At 50.0% G+C, this 23,033-nt stretch overlaps 1 protein-coding gene across 2 annotated transcripts; it reads right to left on the reverse strand.

Annotated features, from left to right (window-relative positions):
* Positions 1-6: 6 nt before the first annotated feature.
* Positions 7-21,612, reverse strand: BTN1A1 (butyrophilin subfamily 1 member A1). Of its 2 annotated transcripts, XM_040645135.1 has the most exons (9): positions 21,127-21,612; positions 11,208-11,434; positions 7,658-7,861; positions 7,145-7,492; positions 4,981-5,262; positions 2,775-2,924; positions 2,276-2,296; positions 2,158-2,184; positions 7-1,780 (listed from the first exon to the last, which is right to left on the reverse strand). In XM_040645135.1, the coding sequence occupies exons 3-9, from the start codon at positions 7,803-7,805 to the stop codon at positions 1,107-1,109; spliced, it is 1,650 nt and encodes a 549-aa protein (XP_040501069.1). In that variant the 5' UTR covers positions 7,806-7,861; positions 11,208-11,434; positions 21,127-21,612; the 3' UTR covers positions 7-1,106. The 2 variants fall into 2 exon arrangements, with proteins under 2 accessions (XP_040501069.1, XP_040501068.1); XM_040645134.1 differs by having other exon boundaries at positions 7,145-7,861.
* Positions 21,613-23,033: the final 1,421 nt, after the last annotated feature.

Raw genomic sequence — 23,033 nt, forward strand, 5'->3', positions numbered from 1 at the left:
TGCATCCAGGAAAATGCACACAAGGGTATGCTCGGCCTGGGGGCGCCCACGCGGGGATGCAGGGACGCGGCGGCGGGGGCCTGGGGAGCAGCAGCCCGCGGGAACGCGCGGTAGGGGGAGTGGACGCTGGCGGGAACGCGCGGTGGGGGGAGTGGACGCTGGCGGAGGTGCGCGTGTGCTGCCGGGGAGCGAACTGAAGGTGCTTTTGAGGGCTTTAAACCAGGGCTTGGGAGGAGGGCTGAGGGGCCCCGAGGCCGACCCGGGCGGATAAAGAGGTGATGTCACTGAGGAGGTTCCTGGAAAGCCTCTGGGATGGAGAGAGTCTACGCGGAAAGGAAGAAGAGAGCTGGAAAACTGTATGGTGTCCACAGAGCGAGGTTGGAATGAGTCCGGAGTGGGGGGGGAAGGCCGTGGCAGAGAGGAGAGCAGGACCTGGGACACGGCCAGACACCCAACCTGGGTTTTGTCTGAAGTTTTCCCCTGGATCAGATCTTCGGTCTGGCCCCCAGCCCCGCTCATTTCATCCCTTCCCCAGGCCCCCATGCCAATGCTCAGATCCCGCAGAAGTAGGGCCAGTTTCCTCTACAGGATGTGTCTTAGAAAGCTGGACATACAGGCCCAGAAAGTCTAGAAGCTGGCCAGGTGTTCACTGGCCTGGGTTCCCCTCATGGTCCTCCATCCTGATGTCCCCCCAGATTGCTTTATGGGATTTCAGCCTTGACTCTTCTCTTCCCAGAACCTTTTGGGGTTCCTGCTTGCCTAAAACCTGTTTCTCTACACACCCCTATTCTGGACACCCAGATGTTTCTGTCATAACCCCATGCCAACCTAACCCCATCTTGATCGCTGGGGATTTGGCCTCTGGGGATAGAAGATTGCTAGAAGCGGCTTCAGAGTCACCTCCCTGCCCCGGAGTATCAGCGCAGAAACAGATGAGGACAGCCCCACACCCCACACCCTCTAGCAGCAGCAACACAACCTCCCCAAGACCAGCTGATTCCCTACCCAACAGGCAGAAACGGCTGGGTGGAGCTGGCAGCTGGTGCTTCAGAGGTGATGGAGGGGAGGGCTGAGGACAAAGGAAAGCAGTTGGGCTGGGATATTCCTTAAGATGCCCTTTGGCTGGGCTGGGTAGGGATTAGCTTAGAATGGAGGGTATCTGTATCCCCAGAGGCAGAGAACTCCCCCATGGGGGACAGTGGGATCTCCTTAGTGAAGTCCTTGGCATCAGCAACTACTGTGACTCTCTCAGGCCTGTCAGCGACTGGGCAGATGGTCAGGGGCTTTTTACCACAGGACCACAGGCAGAAGAAAGGCCGGAGGGGACCAGAGAAGGAGGCATTGGAGAAAGTATAGATATGGGACCCAGTGGTCATATTGTAGAAGGAGACGTCTCCTGATTCATAGTTCAGGAAAATCCCAACCTGACGGGGGGGTCCTGCCAATGGGAGAGGGGTCCGCAGTGGGGTAAGGGCCCAGTACCCATTCCCATACAACTCCACAGCCCAGAACCCATTCTCAGGAGTCATGGGGTCAAACCCTTTCTTCACCACATTCTCCCTGCACACCCCAACCGCCCAGTCAGCCCTGTCTCCCACCTCCACCTCCCAGAAATGTTGCCCTGATGTGAAGGTCTCACGACCCAACACGCAAGGCCAGGAGTCAAATCTCTCTGGTTTCTCAGGCAGTTCCTGACGTGAATCTTCCAGTCGGACAGATCTGGAATCCTCATACAAAAAGAGGTGGGGGTGTGCGGTGTCTGGATCCAGAGTCACATCAACTAGAGACAGAGAGAGGTACTCTGAGCATCAGTGAGCGTTAGGGGTCACAAGACCTATTCTTCTCAAAAAAAAAAAAAAAAAAATAGAGCACAGTTCTAGAAGTTGGCAGGTCCCTTCAGAAGGAGAACTGTTTGGCCTCTTCCTGTGACCTGTCAACAGTCACAGGGTGATTTGTGAGCTGACTGTCACCAATGCCTAACAGGTCCCTGTCAGAGGGGCTTCTCTTTTAAACATCTTCCAAAGGCCCTCTATATGCCTCAAGGAAAGTGCCGTTTGCCATCATCTTTCCTCTATCTATCCTCACCACAAAAATGGGTTCGTGTTTTTATTTCCAAGTATGACAGACTCTGAGTCCCTGAGGGGTAGGGCCACTGACCTGCATGCACCGTGGCCTTTCTCCATTCTGCAATGAGAGAGAGAGACAATCAGTGACGGGTTTTCTAATGAGAGAGAACAGTTTGCTGGTGAAATAACAACAAGAAGAGAGAACTTACTGAGCTCTTCCAGGAGTTTCTCTGGAAAACAAACAGAAATACCTTACTCACCTTCTAGAATGGACATGAGGGAGGGGTAAAAGCTGGTGTGAGGAACACACAAAGGAGTAAAGGGCTAATTCATGACTACCTGATTACTGAAACTTTATCAATAAATGAGGAACAAGGATCATGGGGTTTTTTCTAAGAAATGTGCAGGAAGTTCCTACTGGCTTGGGATCAGATCTTTAATCTTTCCTGGGAAACCGAGTTAGAAGTGAGGAGAGAGTCAGGGGGGTAAGTGAGTGAACAGCAGGTCTAATATCTCAATTAGCATTGGTTTTGACTCCTTCTACACCCCAGACCTTCATACTGGGTATCCGTGGCTTCCGGTGCCTTATAATCCCCCTTCTTGGCTCTCAGAATTCTGGAATCAAATATCCTCCCATTGGCAGCCATCCAAAAGCACTTGGACCCAGTCCCACTCGGAAGCACGCCTGACAAGCAGCCTATGACTTACCCTTAGAGCTGAATTCATCCTTTCTCTGTCTGGATCTTTCCTTGTAGAGCCTCCAAGTGCAAACTACAGACCCGACTGTGAGAAATCCTAGCACCATCAAGATGACAGCCACCGCCACCATCCAGGGAGTCAACCTTGGGAAGAAGGGAGCTGAAACACAATGCCCAAGAAGGAGGAGTTGTGGTGCGACTCTGAGCAAGTCCAGCTCTCCTTCTGATGCCAATGGGGGTTGGGAGAGAGGCCGAGCGGCCCTTTCCCACTCCTCCCACAGCGAAAGATAGTGCTTCCAATGCCGCTGCTCTAAGCTTTTCAGATTGATCTTGGGTAGGAGAGGGCAGAGAAAGAGAAGAATGAAGATGAACAGGAGTCATTTCAGGCTTGCTGGTGTCACCTTAGAGATGGGGACTGGCTGGGCTTGTGAAAGAATCAACATACCTTTGGCTAGGGATTTACTACACCCGCCCTTGGAAAGGGAAAAGGAAAAAAAAAAAACATAAAAAGAAATGGCTAGGGGGCTGTGGGGTGACTCAACTGGTTAAGCATCTGCCTTCAGGTCAGGTCATGCTCCCAGGATCCTGGGATTGGGCTCCCTGCTCAGCAAGGGGGAGTCTGCTTCTTCTTCTCCCTCTACCCCTCCCCCTGCTTGTGCACGCTCTCTCTGTCAAATAAATACATGAAATCTTAGGAAAGAAAAGAAAAGAAAAGAAAAGAAAAGAAAAGGCTAGTTCAAAGCCCAAATTCCTATTTTATGGGTGGAAAATGTCAAGGCTGCTACGAGATCAATCTGGATTTCAGCCATGCTCGGATGGTGGTTCTTTGTGTAGGCTGTTCAACAGTCCTGTGGCAGCTGACAGGAGGAAAGGGCAGACTCACAGAAGGGTGTTCATAAGAAAGCAACACTACTGGCCCCCACAACCTCTTGAATTTCTGTTATATTGCAGAAAGCCTTATCGGTTCAGTAATTCCAGTTAATGTGCGGAGATCATGTAATTATATTTAATTTTGTAAGGGATACAACAGTGATCTATTTTGGTGTCAGTTTTTCAATAAACTTTTGATTATGGGCAAGGAGAAATGAAGAGTCATTTCAGTTAGGACCTGGGAAATAAAGAAGGTAATGGATCAATTTCTGTTATTGTGGAAATTCCTACTTAACTATCAATGCAGGATGGCAGCCAAAGGGATGAAGCACGTAAGCCAGGAAGGGAGATGTCACCTCTGTGTGCGACAGAGAAGGGAGATGTCACCTCTGTGTGCGACAGAGAAGGGAGAATGTCACCTCTGTGTGCGACAGAGAAGGGAGATGTCACCTCTGTGTGCGACAGAGAAGGGAGATGTCACCTCTGTGTGCGACAGAGAAGGGAGATGTCACCTCTGTGTGCGACAGAGAAGGGAGATGTCACCTCTGTGTGCGACAGAGAAGGGAGATGTCACCTCTGTGTGCGACAGAGAAGGGAGATGTCACCTCTGTGTGCGACAGAGAAGGGAGATGTCACCTCTGTGTGCGACAGAGAAGGGAGATGTCACCTCTGTGTGCGACAGAGAAGGGAGATGTCACCTCTGTGTGCGACAGAGAAGGGAGATGTCACCTCTGTGTGCGACAGAGAAGGGAGATGTCACCTCTGTGTGCGACAGAGAAGGGAGATGTCACCTCTGTGTGCGACAGAGAAGGGAGATGTCACCTCTGTGTGCGACAGAGAAGGGAGATGTCACCTCTGTGTGCGACAGAGAAGGGAGATGTCACCTCTGTGTGCGACAGAGTGGGACTGGATGACCCAAGAATAAGGCAAGGTTCCTGCCTGAACCAGAGGCAGCCTGGGGGGAATAATGAGAAGATTTGCTTTCCTGAGGACGCTGGAAACCTAGACAGAGAGCTCTAGCGTGGAATGGGGAAGACAGAAGGGCAAGGGTGGAAGTGGGTTTTCTTGTTACTCAAGGAGAGAAGGCCCCCAGAGACAAAGCTTTTGTATCTAAAATGTATCTCCTAAAACAGAAAATCTGGAATTTCTATGAGATCGAGGCAGATTTTATGCATTTAGAATCTTTTCTCTTCTAATGAAGTTGCTGGAGCTCCTTCATGTCAGTGGTCAGGAGCTCAGGTGGGGACAGTAGACAGTGCACCATGAGAGCCTGCCTTGGGCAGGTGTCCCAGGTAATATGGCTCTGAAACTGTGTCCGATAGGAACCCAGCATTGATTTCACTGACCTGGTATGGAAATGTCTACTTCCCTCTGCTGGCCAAGAAGGAGGTTCCGGATACAGCAGGATATATTCTTCATGGAGGGGTCTCTGATGATCACTGAAGCCACCACAGTGAACAGGCCTTCTTCGTCAGGATTCCTAGACTCTGATGTGGATGGAAACGTCTCTCCCTCAGAAGTACTCCACTGTACCTGGGGCTCTGGGTACCATCCCACTGAGGTACACTCCAGCCGGACCTCTCCACTTTCTCCAACTTCCATATGGATGTGAGGATCAGAGCCCAGAGCTATGGAGAGAGAAGCGGGCCTTACTCTTGAGAAAGGAAGCGTGCAGGGACTGGGAGTGAGAGGGACTCGTCTCCTATTTCATGACACAAGGAAGCTGTGGTATCAATAAAAGGAATTTCATAACCTTATCAGAGAGGGATGCCCTATTGGGAGTTAGGGTTTGAAATGCAGGCAGTTTGATGGACAGACATAGGGAGCTTTTCTAATCAGCAGGAACAGCGAGACCAATGGGTTAGAGGCAGGTAAGGGAGCTCCAGAGATGGTAGAGGGCTTTGTGGTGGGAAGTATTATGAAAAGACTTTGAGGAGAAGGAGAACTACGAGTGGGTATTTGAGGATGATCAAGAAGGAGTACTTGAAGAGAAGGGGGACTGGAGTTTCTTTGCATTGAGATTGTAGCTGCAATCTAAGTTTCCTTTACTTCTGATTCTGATTTCAGGGATTTTCTTAAATGGGTTTCAACCTCGTCTTCCTCACACACAGTTATGTCCTAACATGTATCAACATAAAGCTGTTTTTCCTTTCTGTCTTCAGCCTGATTATTTTCTTACAATTCTACAGAGTACAGACAAACACCAAGCTGCAGAGAAGAGTCCTCAAACACGTGTCCACACTGTTAGTTTAAATCCATGTTCCACGGTGTGTATCTACGTCACAACATGGATTCTTTTCAGGAAAAGGACCGCCGCTTTCAGCAGATTCTCAGAGATGTCTATCACTCATAAAAGGTAACAATGACAGTTTTATGCTATCAAATCTCTAGGATTTTTTTTTTTAAAGATTTTTATTTATTTATTTGACAGAGATAGAGACAGCCAGAGAGAGAGGGAACACAGGCAGGGGGAGTGGGAGAGGAAGAAGCAGGCTCATAGTGGAGAAGCCTGATGTGGGGCTCGATCCCATAATGCCGGGATCACGCCCTGAGCCAAAGGCAGACGCTTAACCGCTATGCCACCCAGGCGCCCCAAATCTCTAGGATTTTATAGTCAACTTTTAAGATACTTCCCCAAAAAGGAAATGTGAGTTATACATAATGCTACTGCATGGGACACCCTGTTCTGAGGCAGGGACCCAAATTATACCCAAGTATTTTTGAAACCTTACCTTTATTTGAATATATACATAAAAGGCAATCCATTGGTATGCTGCAAATTCCAGGGCAGTCTGAGGCACCGTACTAATATCTCACAAGTACACAACCCTTCTGCAAGCATCGCCGAGGCACTTTCTTAGGTATTGTCTAATGTTATTTCATTCTTGCAAAATCTCGTTTGACAGATGCCCGCCGAGGTTTACAGTAGGAAATAAGGCTCAGGAAGAGATGTGTTTGCTCCCATTCACTAGCAAGTGGGAAAGTCAGAGGTCACCGCATACTTTCCTCCTGAACGCTTACCATTTCCATTATGGTTTCCACCTTGGATTTGGACTTGAAGCCAAAAAGGAAACAAAACCCAAAACCTTTTCTAAGTGGATCAAGGATGTTAAGGAGCAGGCACGCTCTAGGATCTTGGGAAATCCGTCCTCAGGCACTAACCCATAAAGCAGCCTCAAAGGGTGCGCCCCACAGCCTCTCCGTGGTGGTGAAAAATAGACACGACTTCAATGTTCAGTTCTGAGACCGGATCAAGTGTATTACGGTGTGCTCGCGGAGAAGAATGTTCTATAGCCATTACACCCTCCGCTTATTCAACTAATAACATGGGAAATGCTCTGTCCCCACTCTCAAACACCCTCGGAGTCACCTCCCACTCTAGGCCTGCCAACCTTTTCCATCCTAAACGGGATTTGGGCAAAGCCCCTGGTGGTTTCCAAAGTCTCAGGGCCATAGGAAAACGGACATCACCTGGACGTGACCAGAGAAAGCCAAACCCCGCGCGCTCACCGGCCACCTTCAGGTGCACGCTGGCCTCCTCGTAGCTTCCGTCCTGCCGGAAAAAGCATCGGTACTCGCCGTCGTCCGAGGCCCTGACCCGGTGGATCCTCACGGCGACGCGCCCGGCCGCGATGTCGCGGTCCACGAGCGTGGCTCTGCCGCGGTACTCGGGCACCTGCTCCCCGGCCTGCTCGCGCCCGTCCCGGCGCACGAGCACCGCCGCCGCCACCTTCCTGCGGAACCACCGCAGCTCCATGCGCTCGGCGCTCACGTTCGGGGACAGGTGGCAGGGCAGCTCAACGTCGTCACCCACCGCGGCCAGGATGGGCTCCGCCGGCCCGATCACGTCGAAGTGCGCTGCGAAAACCAGGCGGGCAGACAGGGGGTGTGTGTGTGGGGGGGGACGGACGGAGGGGGGCGGGAAGCCCCGACGCCGACCAAGGTCGGTCTCTGCGACCGTGGCTCCTCCTCCACCTGGACCCCCGCGAAGGGCGCCAGCGACAGCCACGCGGGGTGCCTCACCTTTACTGAGAGGTTTCAGCCCCGGGGTGGGGTGAGGGGACCAGAGAGGGAGACCCAAGCGGGATCTACCCGAATCCTGCTTGCACAGCTGGAAGAAAGTGAGGATGAGCAGACCCCTGGGGAGGCAGGAGTTTGGGGAAACCGCCATCTCTGGCCTTCCGGGGCAGCAGGCTGCTGGGGGTCCACGGTCGTCAGAACTTCCACCTAGGAGATGAATGCACAGGACATCACGAAGTTTCTTTAGACACCCTTCAGCTGCGTCCTCCCTACAGCTCTTTCCAACTTGCAACGCTCTAGACCTTCGCACCTGAAGCCTCCCCCTCGCCTCCTGCCACTGCACGCTCTCGGTCCGTGCGGCCGTCGGCACTCGCGCAGCCATTGCCCTGTTTGGTCAAGCATGTATACAGCCGCGAAATAGGCCCTAGAACCCCGACAGAATCTTAGAAGGGAATTGTGAGGCATAGTACCCATTAATGGGTTGCGTGTCAATGAACAAGTCTTGGAACCACTGCTCCAAAAAGCCTCTTTTTTCCTCAAATATAGTAATTTGTATTCACTTTCTGCGATGACAATAAAGACGCAATGAAAGCAGAGACAGAAACCAGGGGACTGAACTGGAGAAGAAAAGAGGAAAGTCGAGAGGAGAAGGCACAAGAAAGGAGCTGGAGAGAGCAAAGGGTCAGGGGTAGAGGGCCCAGGACTGGGGAGGAAGGAGACAGGAGAGCAGATGCCCTCCTGGCTGCTGGTTCTCTCAGGGGAACCAGAGCCGTCACAAGTACTGACCTCTGATCTTGGAGGAAGAGGCACCAATGAGCCCGGCTACCAAGTGACAGAGCTGCTCACGGCCCCAGCAGCAACAGTTAAAGGCCAGCGGAAGAAGGAAGGGGGAAGTGCTCTCAGCAAAGCCTGCCCCCAGGCCCCAGAGGCATTTACTTTGGGGGCAAAGAAGTTTTCCAGAGAGATGAAGGCTCTGTGCGTTTGTGGTCTTCAGTGCCAAGACCAGAATATACACTGATGAGCTTACTAAATAAAAGGCAATTGGGTGGAAAAGGAAGAGGGTCAAGACACCACTAAACTGAGACGAAAGGCCTTAAGCCCGGTAATTCACCTCTTCAAGCCTCACTTCTTTTACCTCTAAATTGGGAATATTGTTAATAATACCCTTTTTGGAGAGGCACTGGATGAAATGAGATTAAGCAAGTAAAGTGCTTAGCATACCGCAGGGATTTAGAAGAGGGTAAATTGTTATCCTATTGCTTCTATGGGTTGAAAATTTAAAGGTAGGCTGGGAATGCACCTGTGGTTCAGTTTTCAAGGTCTCTCCAAGTTACCTCCCTGCAAGCAGTTCGGCCCGCATTTCCTTATTTGGGGCTAAACTTCTTATTGTTATGAAAAAATTTAAATATATGGAAAAACATGTTTATTTTTAAAAGATTTTATTTCTTTTTATTATTATTATTTTTGAGAGACAGAACTAGAACGTGAGCTGGGGGGTGGGCAGAGGGAGAGGAAGAGAGAGAACGTTAAGCAGGAGCCTCACTACCAGTGCTGACTCGCCAGCCTGCCAGATGACTTTTCCCAAATGCAAATCTGATCGGGTCACTCTTTGCTTAATGTCCCCTTAGTGACCCCAGCACCAAGTTCAGACACTTCCTCTGGTCAAGAAAACGCTGTAGGATCTAGTGGTCTCCCTGCTTCCTTCCTCTCAGCCTCTCCTGCCTCCCCTCCGAACTCCGTGCTACGTGGCAGCCACAGTTTTGACCGGGTAACCTCCAAGTCATTTCTACATAAACTAACAGCCTCGGACCCCCAAAGGCAACAGATTTGACATGCCCTGTCCCTCCAGGCTCGCGTTGTGAGATGCCTGTATGATGTGGGACTGCTCCGGGGAAGGTCCCGCCACTCCCAGGCCCACTGGAGACTGGAAACACCTTCTCCCCCTGAGACATGAAAATCATTTGAGCTGAGGAATGCGATGTGCTGTGTATGGAGCAAACCTAAAGGCAAAATGTCAGGACTTGCCTCCTCTGCCCTTTTCCACCACTGCTCAAATTTCCCAGTGCTGTAGACTCATCAAATCCAGTGATTACCCTCAGCCCTCCCTGACCTTCATCAACCCTTCCCTGAGGCGACCACTTGCTCCTTCTCTCTTTTGTTTTTAAGTTTATTGACTTATTTACCTATTTATCTAAGTCATCTTTGCACCCTATGTGGGGCTTGAGCCCAAAACCAACCCCAGGATCCAGTCATGGGCTCTTCCGACAGAGCCAGTCAGGCCCTCTGCTCCTTCTCTTTTTAAAATTAGTTTTTATTCTGCTAAAGTACTCCATACAGAATTTTAAAAAATCCAAACAGTTAAAGAGCTTTTAAGAAAAGCATCAGTCCCACTTCCACCTCTCCTCATTCCCCAGAAACAGCCTTCTCACCTGCTTGCTTGTTTTATCTGGCATTTATCTAGGTGTTTCTCAAGACTATACCATACTTTTTTTTTTTTTGGAAGACTTATTTATTCACTTGAGAGAAAGAGAGAGAGCATGCACGTGCAGGTTGGGGAGAGAGGGAGAGAATCTTTAAGCAGACCCTCCCCACCCATGAGATCATGACCTGAGCCAAAATCAAGAGTGGTCCCTCAACCGACCAAGCCGCCCAGGCACCCCAAGTCTATGACCTATTTCTGTTGCCCTTTCTTGACATACCCATTTTTAGATATTACTTTTCAAAGCCCTATCAATGAAGTCAATGATAATTTAATTCTCGTGACAGTTAATTTCATGTGCCAACTTGACTGGGCTAAACAATGTCCAGATAGCTGGTAAAACATTGTCTCTGGGTGTATCTGTCAGGATGTCTCTGGAAGAGATTAGCATTTGAATATGTAGGTCTGTTAAAGCAGATTCCCCTCAACAATGTGGACGGGCATCATCCAATCCATGGAGGGCCTGACTAGAACAAAAAGAGGGTGGAAGGACAGTCTGCTCTCTGCTTGAGTCAGGTGGGGGGCCCCTCTATCTTCTCCTTCCCTCAGACGCTGGCTCCCCTGGTTCTCAGGCCTTAGAATTTGGACTGGATCTACCCCCCCCCCCACTATTCCTGGGCCTCCAGCTTGCAGGGAGCAGATCAGGGGGTCTCTGCCTCCATAATCACATGAATCAGCCCTCCTAACACATCATTTTCTGTGTATCTGTATATAGCTGTTGGTTCTATTTCTCTGGAGGACCCTGACTCATACAATAGAAATATGCCCCTTCCGTTCAATGTTTCCGATGCTGTTGGTTATGAAGCTGTGACTTTATGGATCCGAGTATCGCATCTGATTTCATTTCTTTTCCTGTATAACTTCTTGTGCTTTTTGGGGATGGAGGAGGGAAGGTGTTCAGTGGTTCATCTTGGTTCCTTTGCTTACATTTCTGTGTTCTCAGCACACATTTTCCCCACCCCTCCATCAGCCTCTGAGGACAGTTCCCACCGTGACACATACCAGATGATTTATGAGCACGAGGTCATCCCCGCCCCGCCCCGCCCCTCCCGGAGTGCCGCTGCTTGAACTCACCTGAGCCTGCGCTTCTCTGGAGGGTTTTCTAAGTAACGGATCCTGATCCGGTAGGTCTGGAGCGGGGTCAGCGTTCTCCCAACCGGCTGCAGGTCCGCAGGGGCTTTGCCTCGATCCTTCTTCGGAAGCTGCAGGTGAGGATGCGGCCACGGGCTTTCCGTGAACTGTGGAGATGGCCCTGAGGGCTCTGGCTCAGGGTCTCGGGCGTGTTTCTTTTGCTAAACAGGCTGGGACAAAAGGATGAGGGTGAATGGGCACCAGGTAGAGTACAGGCTTGCAAGGGAGTTTTGTGGTCAGCTGCTCTTTCTGGGGCACACGCTGCTGGCATGCTGACCATAATCAGAAGTGACCTAACGATATGTCCACGTCGTAACAGGGACACCACTCCCCTATCGACCAAGCCTGCGTTCAGTTTAGGTGCATTGCCGCGCCGGGGTTTGCACGCGTGTGGGGTGGCTAGACAGGAAATGAGGAGGCCTGGAGAAGATACGCATGGATTCTGTGTAGTAGAGGGGCTCGCGGAGGTGGAGGGAGATGAAGTGGGCCTGGGGAGCAAGAAGATGCTGAGGTCTGGTCGAGTGGGGACATCTCTGAGTCATATTCCTGGAAATGCTTTTGAAATGGAAAGTTCCGGGAACACAGAGGAGGGGCAGGCAGGGAACTTAGGGAGCCAAATAAGTGAGGTTGGACTGAACAGGGGGAAATAGTAGGATCCCGGGAAAGAGGTCAGGGTCACAAGGATCACTCTTGAGTTCTTTCCAAAATCTATGCCCTGCAGTCTCTTTTCCTGCTACCTGTTAGGCAAACCCTCCAAAGCAGGGCTACATGCATTCACCCTCTGCAGAGAGGCTATAAAAACATGAAAATACAGACTTTAGCCCCTCTTTGGCTGAGGATCTCCCAGGGTGAATATCACAGAAAGTGTATGCCGGGGATTACTGAGAGAGACAGACAGACACACAGAGAGAAAGGGAGACTGAGAAGAGGTAAGAGGAGGGGGAAGGAGGGGAGGGGAAAGGAGAGACAGAGTTAGTGAATGTGAGAGATTCCAAAGGCTTCTCTTTTTTCTCCAAAGAAATGAGGCACCATGCTAAGAATTGTCAGTTACCCTCATGAGAAGACCTTTTCCAGCCTGCAACCGGTCCCCCAACTTTTCCTAATTATCAGCTACGGATGAGTGGGCCTTCAAGTTACTCAGGGAAGAGAAATGAGTTCACTAATCCTACGGTCTCCTTCCAAGAGGCCTATATGTCTCCTAAGGAGCAACTTGAGGCCATTTACACTCTCTCTCTTCTCTCTGCCCTCATCGCTAAAATGCTGTCAGTCAGTATTTTTCATTTTCTTGTATCCTGAGGCTTTGAATCCATAGTAAGTAGGAGCTCAGAGTCCCAGAGGAATGAAGAGCCACTGACGTGCATACAACTGTGGTTTTTCCATTCTGCAGTAACAGAGACATTTTATAAGAGATGCAAAGCTTTGTTTATAGAAAACTGTGGGAGAACCCCAGAATTCTCCAAGCTCTTTTAGGAGTTTCTTTGGAAAATAAACAGAACTAAAGCAATTAACATTTGAGTTAAGACGAGAAGGAGGATGGAATGTGCTTATGAATCACACAATGGAGTGACTGTTCCCTTCTGTGAGTACCTGATTACCGAAAACCTATCAATAAATCACAGGAACAGGAACGCGTTTTCTTTCAGTTTAAGTTCTTAGAAATCTGCAGGAAGTTCCTTTTGGCTTTAGATGCTGAGGACGTTGCTGTATCTGGGGAACTTACCTGAAAGTCTGGAGCCAAGTTCGGGGTGGATGGGAATGAGGGCTGGGAGGCTGATAGCGTTCTGACTTGCTTGTGGCCATGCTGGACCCCACCAGCTAAAGCCCACCTGTGGCCGAACCAAGTTGAATTTGATGGTACTTGTGACAGCAGCATGGAGCCCACACACTGTGGGGAGGCTGGGAGGTGGGCTGTCTCAGTGAGAGGGTGTGGGAGGAATTTATAGGATTTCAGTTTGTGTTGGGGGTTTGGGAGAGGGTCTAAGAAGGAAAGGTTGCTTTGGATGAATGCTGTTGGAAATCAGGCCACTGTTGTATGATCAGGCATTCCAATTTTTATAAGGAAGTAGAACAGAGCGGGTTAAAATTGTAGTTGCCAAAGCAGCAATCAGCCGAGACAAGGATATGTGGTCATTTTTGTGGTTTGCACGTGGCCTTGCATTTTTGTCTGTGCTCTGACCTTTGTCTCCATCACAATCATGGAAGGGTCTTGTCTGATGTTGACAGCAGCTGTCCTACCTGCTTCTTGCTTTCTCAATCAGAGACCACATTCTCCTTCAGATCTAAAGGTATTTGGAGTTTTATAATCTTGAGAATCTCTTCCAGTTTGTGAAAAAAGGTTATTTACGTATGCAGTCTCTATACCCAACATGGGGCCAGAACTCAACCACAAGATCGAGAGTCATATGTTCCTCCGACTGAGCCAGCCAGGTGCCGAGTCCCTTCCAATTTTCAACAACCCAGAATCCTATTTCTAGATTCTGGATTGGGATGACTTTTGACTGGAAGTCATCTTAAAAGGTATGGAACCCAAGCACGTCTAAGGTTTAAATGGTTACAAGGCACACACCCTTGACAAGCAGCCTGCCGTGATGTAACAGGAATCAAACTCGTCCTTCCTCCATGTGTAGCCCCCTCACCCCATTTCATTCCAAAATAAATATACTGTCCACATGAGAAGCCTCAGGCATGTGATGACCACTGAGCAGAGAATCAGTCTTAGATGTAAGGGAAAAAAAAAAAGTCCCAGAAATTTTGACGATGAAAGGTAGACTAGGCCACCTCAACTATGCCACTTTGTCACAGAAATTATTTTGAGCTGAATGTAATTTAGAAGCAGCCAACGCAGTTAGAGGCAATGACTTCAGTAGAATTTTAGTTCTGAACACTGCAGGGAAAATGCACTTTCTTTGGAATTATCCATTATGTGCATTTAAACTCTGCCAGAAAAAAATAACTATGTTGTTTTGAATCTACTTTTTGTATTTAGTAGTTATTTGTATAAATTAAAAGTTTTCAAGTTAGAAAAGAAAAAGGGGCATCTGGGTGGCTCAGTCGGTTAAGCATCTGCCTTCTGCTCAGGTCATGATCTCAGGGTCCTGGGACTGAGTCTGGCATTGGGCTCCCTGCTCAGAGGGGAGTATGCTTCTCCCTCTGCCCCTCCTTCCCTCTCTCTTTCTCTCTCAAAAATAGATAAAATCTCAAGGGTGGGGGGAGCAGGAGCCAACACAGGATAGGCTTTTTACCTTTTTTTGCCTAAAGGCTGGATGTAAATTCTCCTCTTCCTGGAGACTGACATTTACCAGCCCAGAGAGGAGCCAGTGGAATCTGCAAACGAGCCTTCCTCCATTACTTCCCTCCCTTCTGTTCACCTTCCCTTGACTCCTAAATTTGTTTTCCCTTGTCCAGTCACTTCTCTGCAAATTTACTGTCCTTTATTGAAGATGGTAAATAAGCTGGATTCTAAGCTGCCACAGAGTTACTTTTCCTGTAGGTTTCTCTCTTGGGATGTGCACTGCATGCGGTAACCGTTTTTCTCTCGTTCATCTTTTCCTTAAGAGTCCTAGCTGAAAACCTAAGATGGGGAGGGGGAGAGTTTTGCCTCCCCTCAATGATCTAGGGAGAAAGAGCAGGGTACCCCACGATGTGCCCCTCTGGCATACTGATTATCTTAATTAAATTACAAAACAGCGACTTCAAGGACCGTCACACCCTCCTTCACCCCACTGAAAGAAGGAAGCAAATCTCCCATATGAAAAATACCCTCCCAGTACTAAGAAGTAAAAAGGCATCCAAATCACCAGAGAACAGGGTCTGGAGAAAGCCAAGAAAGAGGACTGGGTGGGACTGTTCCCAACCCCAGGGCTCTTTGGCTCTCAGCAAAGACAGACATTGACGCAAGCCCAAGACAAGATTCAGGCAGTGTTTATTGGGGGCTTACGCTCCAGTACCGGGGAGGCAGCACTGGGGACAAAGGCCCAGCAAGTTGGTGAAAGGGTTGAGGCGGGAGAGCAGGGACCTCCGGGGTGGGGGGGGGTGGAGCTAGGGGAAGCTGCGAGAAGGCACCGTGGACAACTTACACCCACAGCGAGCACGTGTCTCATTAGCATGTCAAGTCCCCACGCCCGGGCCTGACTGTTAGCACCATCCTGAGGAAAGACCAGACAAAGGGTCAGCACTGGGGTCCACCGCGGCACAGGCTGGTTTAGTCCGGTTTCTTCTGTAGAGTTCTAGAAAACATCCCGCTTCTGTATCTCTGAGATCTAGTGCTCAAAGCCGTGGTGTGGAGCCTTTTCTTCTACGGTGACATGCAGGGAGCCATGGGCTTCGTGGTTAGGATGGGGCAGGGTCCCAGACGCAGCCTCTGCTCTATCTCCATCCCCCACCGAGAGATTTTACCCTCCTTATTCCTAAGGAGGAGGGGCCGAAGGTCTCATCTTCTGGAACTGCTTCTTACTGAGCGGGTCGTTGTCTCTGTCCTACCCTGGAGGAGTAAAGATCTCTCCCGGACTGCTTTAACGCTCTATAGGGACATTATTCCTCTTGGGACCGGATAGGTGGGACCCTTGTGCCACCATCAGTTTGACAGGAAACTGCTGTGGTCTAGAAGACACAAACTTAACCAAAAGATTAAAGAGACAGGGTCTGAATATTAACAAAAGAATGATGGCCACCAGAGGGCCCAGGACAGGAAGGAATCATGCAATGCTGGGCATAGAGAATCTATTCGAGTCCCACTGAGTTTGGGCATCGTGATTATTGAACACACGCAACCACCTGGCTTGTCTGTCAATCTCCTGAATATTTAGTTCGACTTCCCCAGAGTCGTTGATGTAGGTACAGCAAGTGTCGTTGACTGGGGCACAGACACCCCCTTGTTTGGCCAGAAGATAATCCAGAGCTAACCGACTGTCAAGTACGACATTAGCCAAGGAATCCAGGGACTCCTGAAGGCCCTCGAAGCTGTCACCGGTGTTTGTGGCCAGGTTTTCTATGACCTGGGTAAGGTGTTTTAAGGTTGTTTCACGATAAGCAAACCCTCGCCAGGGGGCAGCCAGTCCTCCGCCTTCCCCCGTTGCTGCCAAGATGAGACTGAGCGCTCTCTTACGTCTGCTTTGAGAGGTGACATTATATACAGTGGCGCCTAATCCTTTAGGGCCCAATCGTCCCAAAGTGCATTCTCCCCGGAAGTGAACATTATCTACACATGAATAGGCCACTGCCCGAAGAGGCCAAGAGAAGGAGGAATTAGGGCTCCCTTCATAGGGGAGTTTATTTTGTGGTGGACCGCAGAGAAACAGATACCCAGGTGGGGTGCAAGCTTGGCGGGGTGAAGAGGAATTAAACCAGCTTCGTAAAAGGAGACCCCAGCTAGGTGTACTTTTGCATCCGGGGGACAGGGGCGCTCCGTCCAGTGGCCCCCCACCAAGCTCTGAATCCTCTTCTATTCCCTCCTGGCTATCGAAGGCAGATGGGGTCTGATAGGCGAGCCTCCAGGAAGGGGATGCTGTTCCTTTCCAGTATGTACAGGAGAAGTTAGGTTGGTCACCTGGGGAGAGTAGAGACGAGTCCACACACCAGTGGGTCTGGTTGGGGGTACATGAAGAGCTTGAAGAGGAAAATGACATAGGGTAAATGGAGGGCGAGCTTCCCACATTGGTAAGGCAGGTATCTGTCCGGCAGGGGCAACAGGGCTGTCCTTGTTCTTTACAGAGAAGAGGCCGCTTAACCTGGAGACCGGTTTGGTTCCAAGAGTCTGTAAGCCTGACACATCTCATATCATCACGACCATCGAGTTCTACTATTAGAAGAGGTGTGCTCCTAACAGGACCGGAAGTCAAGGTGAGAGTAATATCCTCATTTATAGGTACAAACTGGAACTTAGAAGCCCCATCTTGTGGGTGAGGATGACAGATCCAACAATTAGAGAGATTATTTCCCGAGGCCACAATGCTAGAAAAGTTGACAACTGAGTTTTCTTTCCAGGTTTCCCCCACTTTGTTATTTTCTTCCCAACTCATCCCCAGGAGAAGGGCCAAGAGAAGAGTCCACTTCATCAGTCCCATCATTGGTTTTGATCTTCTAGACCCCGCAGTAGCAGAACGGGTCTTTCCCAGGGAGTGGAGGTGACCCGAAACAGTACTCACAGAGAAGAAAAAGTAAAACAAAGGCAACAAAAAGCAAAGTCAGCAAACCAAACCACCAAGGTATAATCACTTATCTGACTCTGTGGGTCGCTTCTTGAACAAGCATTTGAAGTCTTCGCAGGCTCAACATGAGTAAGATGGTTCGGGGCCTTCCAGGCATTTCTGAGGATGTCCAGGAGAAATAGGTTTTAGCCTAGAAAGATGTATCTGGCTCGGGATTCCTTGCAGCTTAACTGCTGTTGGGGTGACTAAAATCACTCAATAGGGGCCTTTCCACTTGGGTAGCAACTGATCTTCCAGGGAGCCCTCCTTCCAAGGAGGTTTTAAGGAGGGCCTGAGCCCCTGGATGAATTTGCAGAGGTGGTGGGGGGGGTGGTCTCCTCTAAATTACCACTAGGGGGTGCTGGTAGCATGTGATTAGCATAATCCACAATAGCTTTTTCTACTTGGCCCAAATAAAATGCTGCAAGCTCTGGTTTATTTTCCCATCTAGTAAAATATCTGGGGTGAGGAGGGGTTTCCCATGTCATTTCAAATGGGCTGAGTCTTAGGCTAGGCTCTGGGGCAGTGGCAATCCTGAGTAGTGCGATAGGGAGCAACTGGACCCAAGGCTCATGAGTTTCTTGACAGAGTTTTGCTGAAGTCTTTTTTAGGTCATGATTCATCTGTTCAACCTTCCCTGAGGAATGGGGGAACCGGGGAGCATGCAATTAATAATTTATTCCCAGGGCCACTGAAAGGCCCTGGGTAATTTTTTTTTTTTTTTAAGATTTTATTTATTCATTTGACAGGATAGAGACAGCCAGCGAGAGAGGGAACACAAGCAGGGGGAGTGGGAGAGGAAGAAGCAGGCTCATAGCGGAGGAGCCGGGATCACGCCCTGAGCCCAAGGCAGACGCTTAACCGCTGTGCCACCCAGGCGCCCCAGGCTCTGGGTAATTTTAACTGTAAAAGAAGGAGTCTCCCACTTTGGAGAGACTTAAGAGAGGCCGAATCGGGTAACTCTCTTTTAGGAGGGATTTATATTTCTCGGTTGCCTTCCCAGACCAGGTGGGGAAGGTTTCCACCCGTTCAGTAAAAGTTATCAACAAACACAAGGTGGTATTTGTAGCCTGCTCGTGGTGCAACAGGGTAAAGACTACTTGGCCCATCTTCCCCAGGATGTGTCTCCTGGTGTTGGACTGGTGTAAGAAGTGGGGACTGACTGGACGGGTCTGTGGTTTGTTTTTGGGTGCATAAGTGACAGGCGAGGGTAACTTGTTTTATTGTCTAAGTTCCTATCCTGAAAAGACCTTTTGCACCAAGTCCCATAGGACGTCTCTTCCATAATGCATGGCATCATGGAAATGTTGAATGAGCTTTTACTGCTGGGCTTCCGGAATGAGAATTTTGTCCTCTCTCATAAGCCACCCGGTGCTTTGTTCTGTATATCCCTGTTTCTTTGCGTCCTCCTGTTCTAGCAGGAGGTTCTGAGGGTGGCTGGGGAACTCGTGGCGGTAATGTGAGCGGGCTCCTGAGCTCAGGTTGCCTGTTTAAACAGATGACTGGGGGGCCTGATTGGCTCAGTCCCTTAGACGTGTGCCTTTGCTCAGGTCACGATGCCCAGCGGCGTCAGGGTTCCCTGCTCAGTCGGGAGTCTGCTTCTCCCTCTCCCTCTGCCTGCAGCTCCCCCTGCTTGTGTGCTCTCTCTCTCTCTGTCAAACAAACAAACAAACAAATAAATAAATAAAACAAACAAACAGCTGATTGGTCAGCCTTATTACTTTCTTTGCTTACAGAGGTCCCATCTTTCCGGGGGACTTTCACAATGGATGACAGCCACCTGATTGGGAAGTTGCACTGTCTCTAGGAGGGTGAAAATTGGGTCCTTCTGTTTTATTGGTGAATTTGTAGCTGTTAAGGTTCTCCTTTCTTTCCAGACCGCAGCATGGGCCTATAGTATAGGGAACCCACATTTTGAATCAGTATAGAGACTTCATCTTTTTCCTTCTCCCAACTGTAAGGCCCTAAGTAGAGCTATCAGTTCAGCTTTTTGGGTGGGTGGAGCATTGAGGCAGAAGAGCTCAAGCCTCTAAGACTCTACCCAGGCTCATTATCGGGTAGCCTGCCTTCCAGATGCCTCCCTCCGTAAAACTGTTCCCATCCATAATGGACCCCCTATCTGGATGGTCAAGGCATTTGTCTTGAAGCTCAGGTCTGCTAGAATAGGTCTGTTCCATTGTCTCCATACACGGCCGCTGGGGACCCTCATCTTTTACAGATGGGAGCAAGGTAGCAGGGTTTCGTCGGGCATACTTTTAAAATAACATCTGGGAATCTAGCAAGAGGGCCTGATAGTTAGCCTTCCTCCAGTCAGCCAAAGGTGAGCTTTACTTTCTAATACCGTCTGAACCTGTGGGGAGTTCGATGTTGAGTCAAGGTCAGCTTAGAGGCCTCACTCACTGAAGGAGCTGGGTTATACCTGTGTGACTGGGTCCAATTATTTTGAGAAATAGGCTACCAGTCTCTGATCAAGACCCAGCTTTTGAGTTAGGACCCCCAAAGCAGTGTGTACTAAGTTGTCCCTAGAGGACCGGGGGTTTTTCATTCAAAGGCAAGTAAATATTGACTCTCCTCATAAAGGAATATGCAGAAAAAGCCCATGGTGGCAAGAGAGGGATTCTAAAAGAATCCCTTCATTTGGGGTCTTGATATTTCTCCTCACTTCTGAGATCTTTTGCAGAACAACTCCAATTGCAAATAGTATTAAAGTTTAATGATCCATTTTGGGGCCACTATTCCTCATCCCCTAAGTTATATTGGGGCCAGTGTTGCAAAATTAATTAATTAGTTAATTAATTAATTTCTTTTTCTTCAAACCATCCAATTTAAATTGATCCCTTCCTAGAAGGGAGTCTTTTGTCACATTTAAGGTGTTGCCCAGCTTGGGAAGTTCGACAAAGCTGGTGACTTATAAAAAAACGTGAAAGCCAACTAGCAGGTGTAATCCCTGGGACTTGGATCTGTATGAATAATGGACTTCTCCTCATCCCACGAAAGATGAGGGAAGCTTGATTTCTTTAAAAAAAAGGCGGCTCCCCCATACAGAAAACGATTAGTCTTTGAGGTCCTGAATCCGGACCAAGGTCTGGCTTTCTTCAACCTTACACCAGAACCAAGTCTGGCTCACCAGGAATTGTCCTTCCCTCTGAATAGAATAACAAGTTACCAGATGTTTCACTAGACAAACAAAAAGGGAAAAGACAGGATGGTCAGGGGCAAGACAAGACTGCTGGTAGGAAGCTAATGCCCCGCTTTCACAAAGACAACAATGAGATTTCTCAGGGCGACAGCCCTGATCGGAGAGACAACAGAAAAAAGAACACAGATCTGAAACCCAAAGAAAATAACAGAGTCTGGAAGTAATTCCAGGTTTGAAAGAAACCCAGGAAACATAGACCAGCCAGAAGGAAAGCCGGGGGAGGGGCCAAGAGCCCCAGGACAGGGGACACTCAGGACGGGCTCAACCCACCAGAGGGTCCTCCAGTGACCCTGCAGGGACCAACAAGGGGGGGTGAGAGTCAGGGGACAGGCGACACTCGGCCCCGCATCGCGGGACCAGAAAACCTTCCTCTGCCGGAGACATTCAGACCGAAGTGACAGAGAGGCCAAAACAGGCGAAGCAGTCCGCGGGGCCTGACTGGAGGGGCAGAGTCGCTGAGGCAGGAGGCAGAACTTACCGCCGCCGAGTCGCCGGACTAAAGCTCCAGGCCGCTCGTCAGCCCCAAGGGTCGGAGGGGCTCCGTCCGCCGTGCGCCGGCTCCGGGTCCTCGGGGACGCACGGGGGCTCCCTCCTGGGCTCCCTGCGTGGCGGCCGGAGTCCGTTCCCGACCCCCGGGCTCTTTGGCTCCAGCGCACACAGAATTGACAGGAGGCCAAGAAAGATGCAGGCAGCGTTTATCGGGGGTTGACTCTGGGGGCAGAGGTCCCGCCCGGCTCCCGACACAGACCGCACTGCGCGGAGCGGCGGCGGCGGGAAAGCAGCGGCGCCTCCGGGGCGGGGAAGCTGCGCGCAGGCGCAGCGGGCGCACAGGCGCCTACCTGCGCCGCGTGTCTCATCAGCGCGTCAAGTCCCCACCCCCGGCCGCGACTGTTTTCCTCCGGCCACCCCCGAGGAAAGAGCAGGCGAAGGGTCTGCGCTGGGGTCCGCCGTGGCACAGGCTGGTTTAGTCCGGTTTCTCCCGCCCCGTTCTTTCTGGCAAACACCCTGCTTCCGCATTCCTGTGAGATCTAGTGCTCAAAAACAAAACAAAACAAAACAAAAACAAAAAACGATTGCTCCGCCTTTTCTTCTAAGGTGACACGCCGGAGCCCTGGGCTCTGTGGTTGGGGCGGGGGTGGGGTCTAAACACAGACCCTATTCTATCTTGGGACCACTTTTGATGGCAAAGTTAGGAAGGGTCTCCTGGGGAAGTGACGGTTTTGGGGAGACTTGAGGACTAGGAAAGAATCAGCGCGTTTGGGGGACCACCTGCCCAAGGCCCCCGCGTGACTCACCTCCTCCTAACCCCACTCATCCCCCTTCTCATTTCCCAACTTACTTTAGTTTGGAGGAATTTAAATGCCTATCCCAAGTGTTTGATTTTATTCTTAATTTTGCAAGCGATTTCCCACAGTATACCCCCCAGCCCACCCCAGCCCCTACCCCCACCAACACTTACTCGCCTCTCGCTCAGAAAGAATCAAAACCTTCCTGAGAAGGTCAGGGTTGAGTTCTGCGCAAGTGAAAGCGTTTATAAGATATAGAAACCTGCTCAAAGCTTTATGGTACAGAATGCGGAAACCCAGTAAGGCTATAACTTGTGTAGAGCATAGCCAGTTATTAGTGACATAGGGAAGCTGAAGGGACTGCATTTTAGGAAGGCCCCAGGTACCCAGGTATCTCACCTTGCATCTGAGTAAGCCAAAGCAGCTCTGTTCCCAGGCCAAGGGGGACGCAAGAAAGTGCGTCATTCTGAGTTTCCTCCTAGGCCCCCGTACACCTGATAACATCTGAGAAGAACCGACCTGAGCATGTTTCAGGACATTAGCTTCCAACAAACCTTGGTTTTCACTGGTGTCAACACCCCCACCTTTGGTGATTTGTGGAATAACACCTGAGCTTTTGGATGGGACCCTACCCTGGATTCCTTTAGGAACACTCACCCTGGACCCCTTTCCAATATAAACCCCTAACCGAAGTGAAGAGGGCACTCCGTTCTCTGAGTCTCCCAGACACTCCGTCTGCTATATTCTATCACTTACACTATTGAGTAAACACGGCTCTCGCTTTTTCCTGGCTCGCATTTGATTTCTATCCTGCTCCAAGCCCAGGACCCTCTTGGCAGGTCTTCGGACCCGCTGGGTCTTCAGAACTGGCCTGCCTAGCCATGCATGAGCAGCCCTGGTTCTCCGACTGGACTTGCACACCTGTGCTTTTGGTTAAACCTATTCAAATAATATTGTAACAAGAGAACCAAAGATAAAAACCACACATACGTGTTAATAACCCAGTCTTCCATCTTACCAAGCCAGCTGTTTCAGTGCCCCACACTTTCCAGAACGTGTCCATGCATTACTGCCATAGTTAATTTTTTTAATTAACATA

Source organism: Ursus maritimus, unplaced genomic scaffold (assembly GCF_017311325.1).
Source record: "Ursus maritimus isolate PB19 unplaced genomic scaffold, ASM1731132v1 scaffold_30, whole genome shotgun sequence".
In the NCBI taxonomy this organism is placed as follows: Eukaryota; Metazoa; Chordata; class Mammalia; order Carnivora; family Ursidae; genus Ursus; species Ursus maritimus.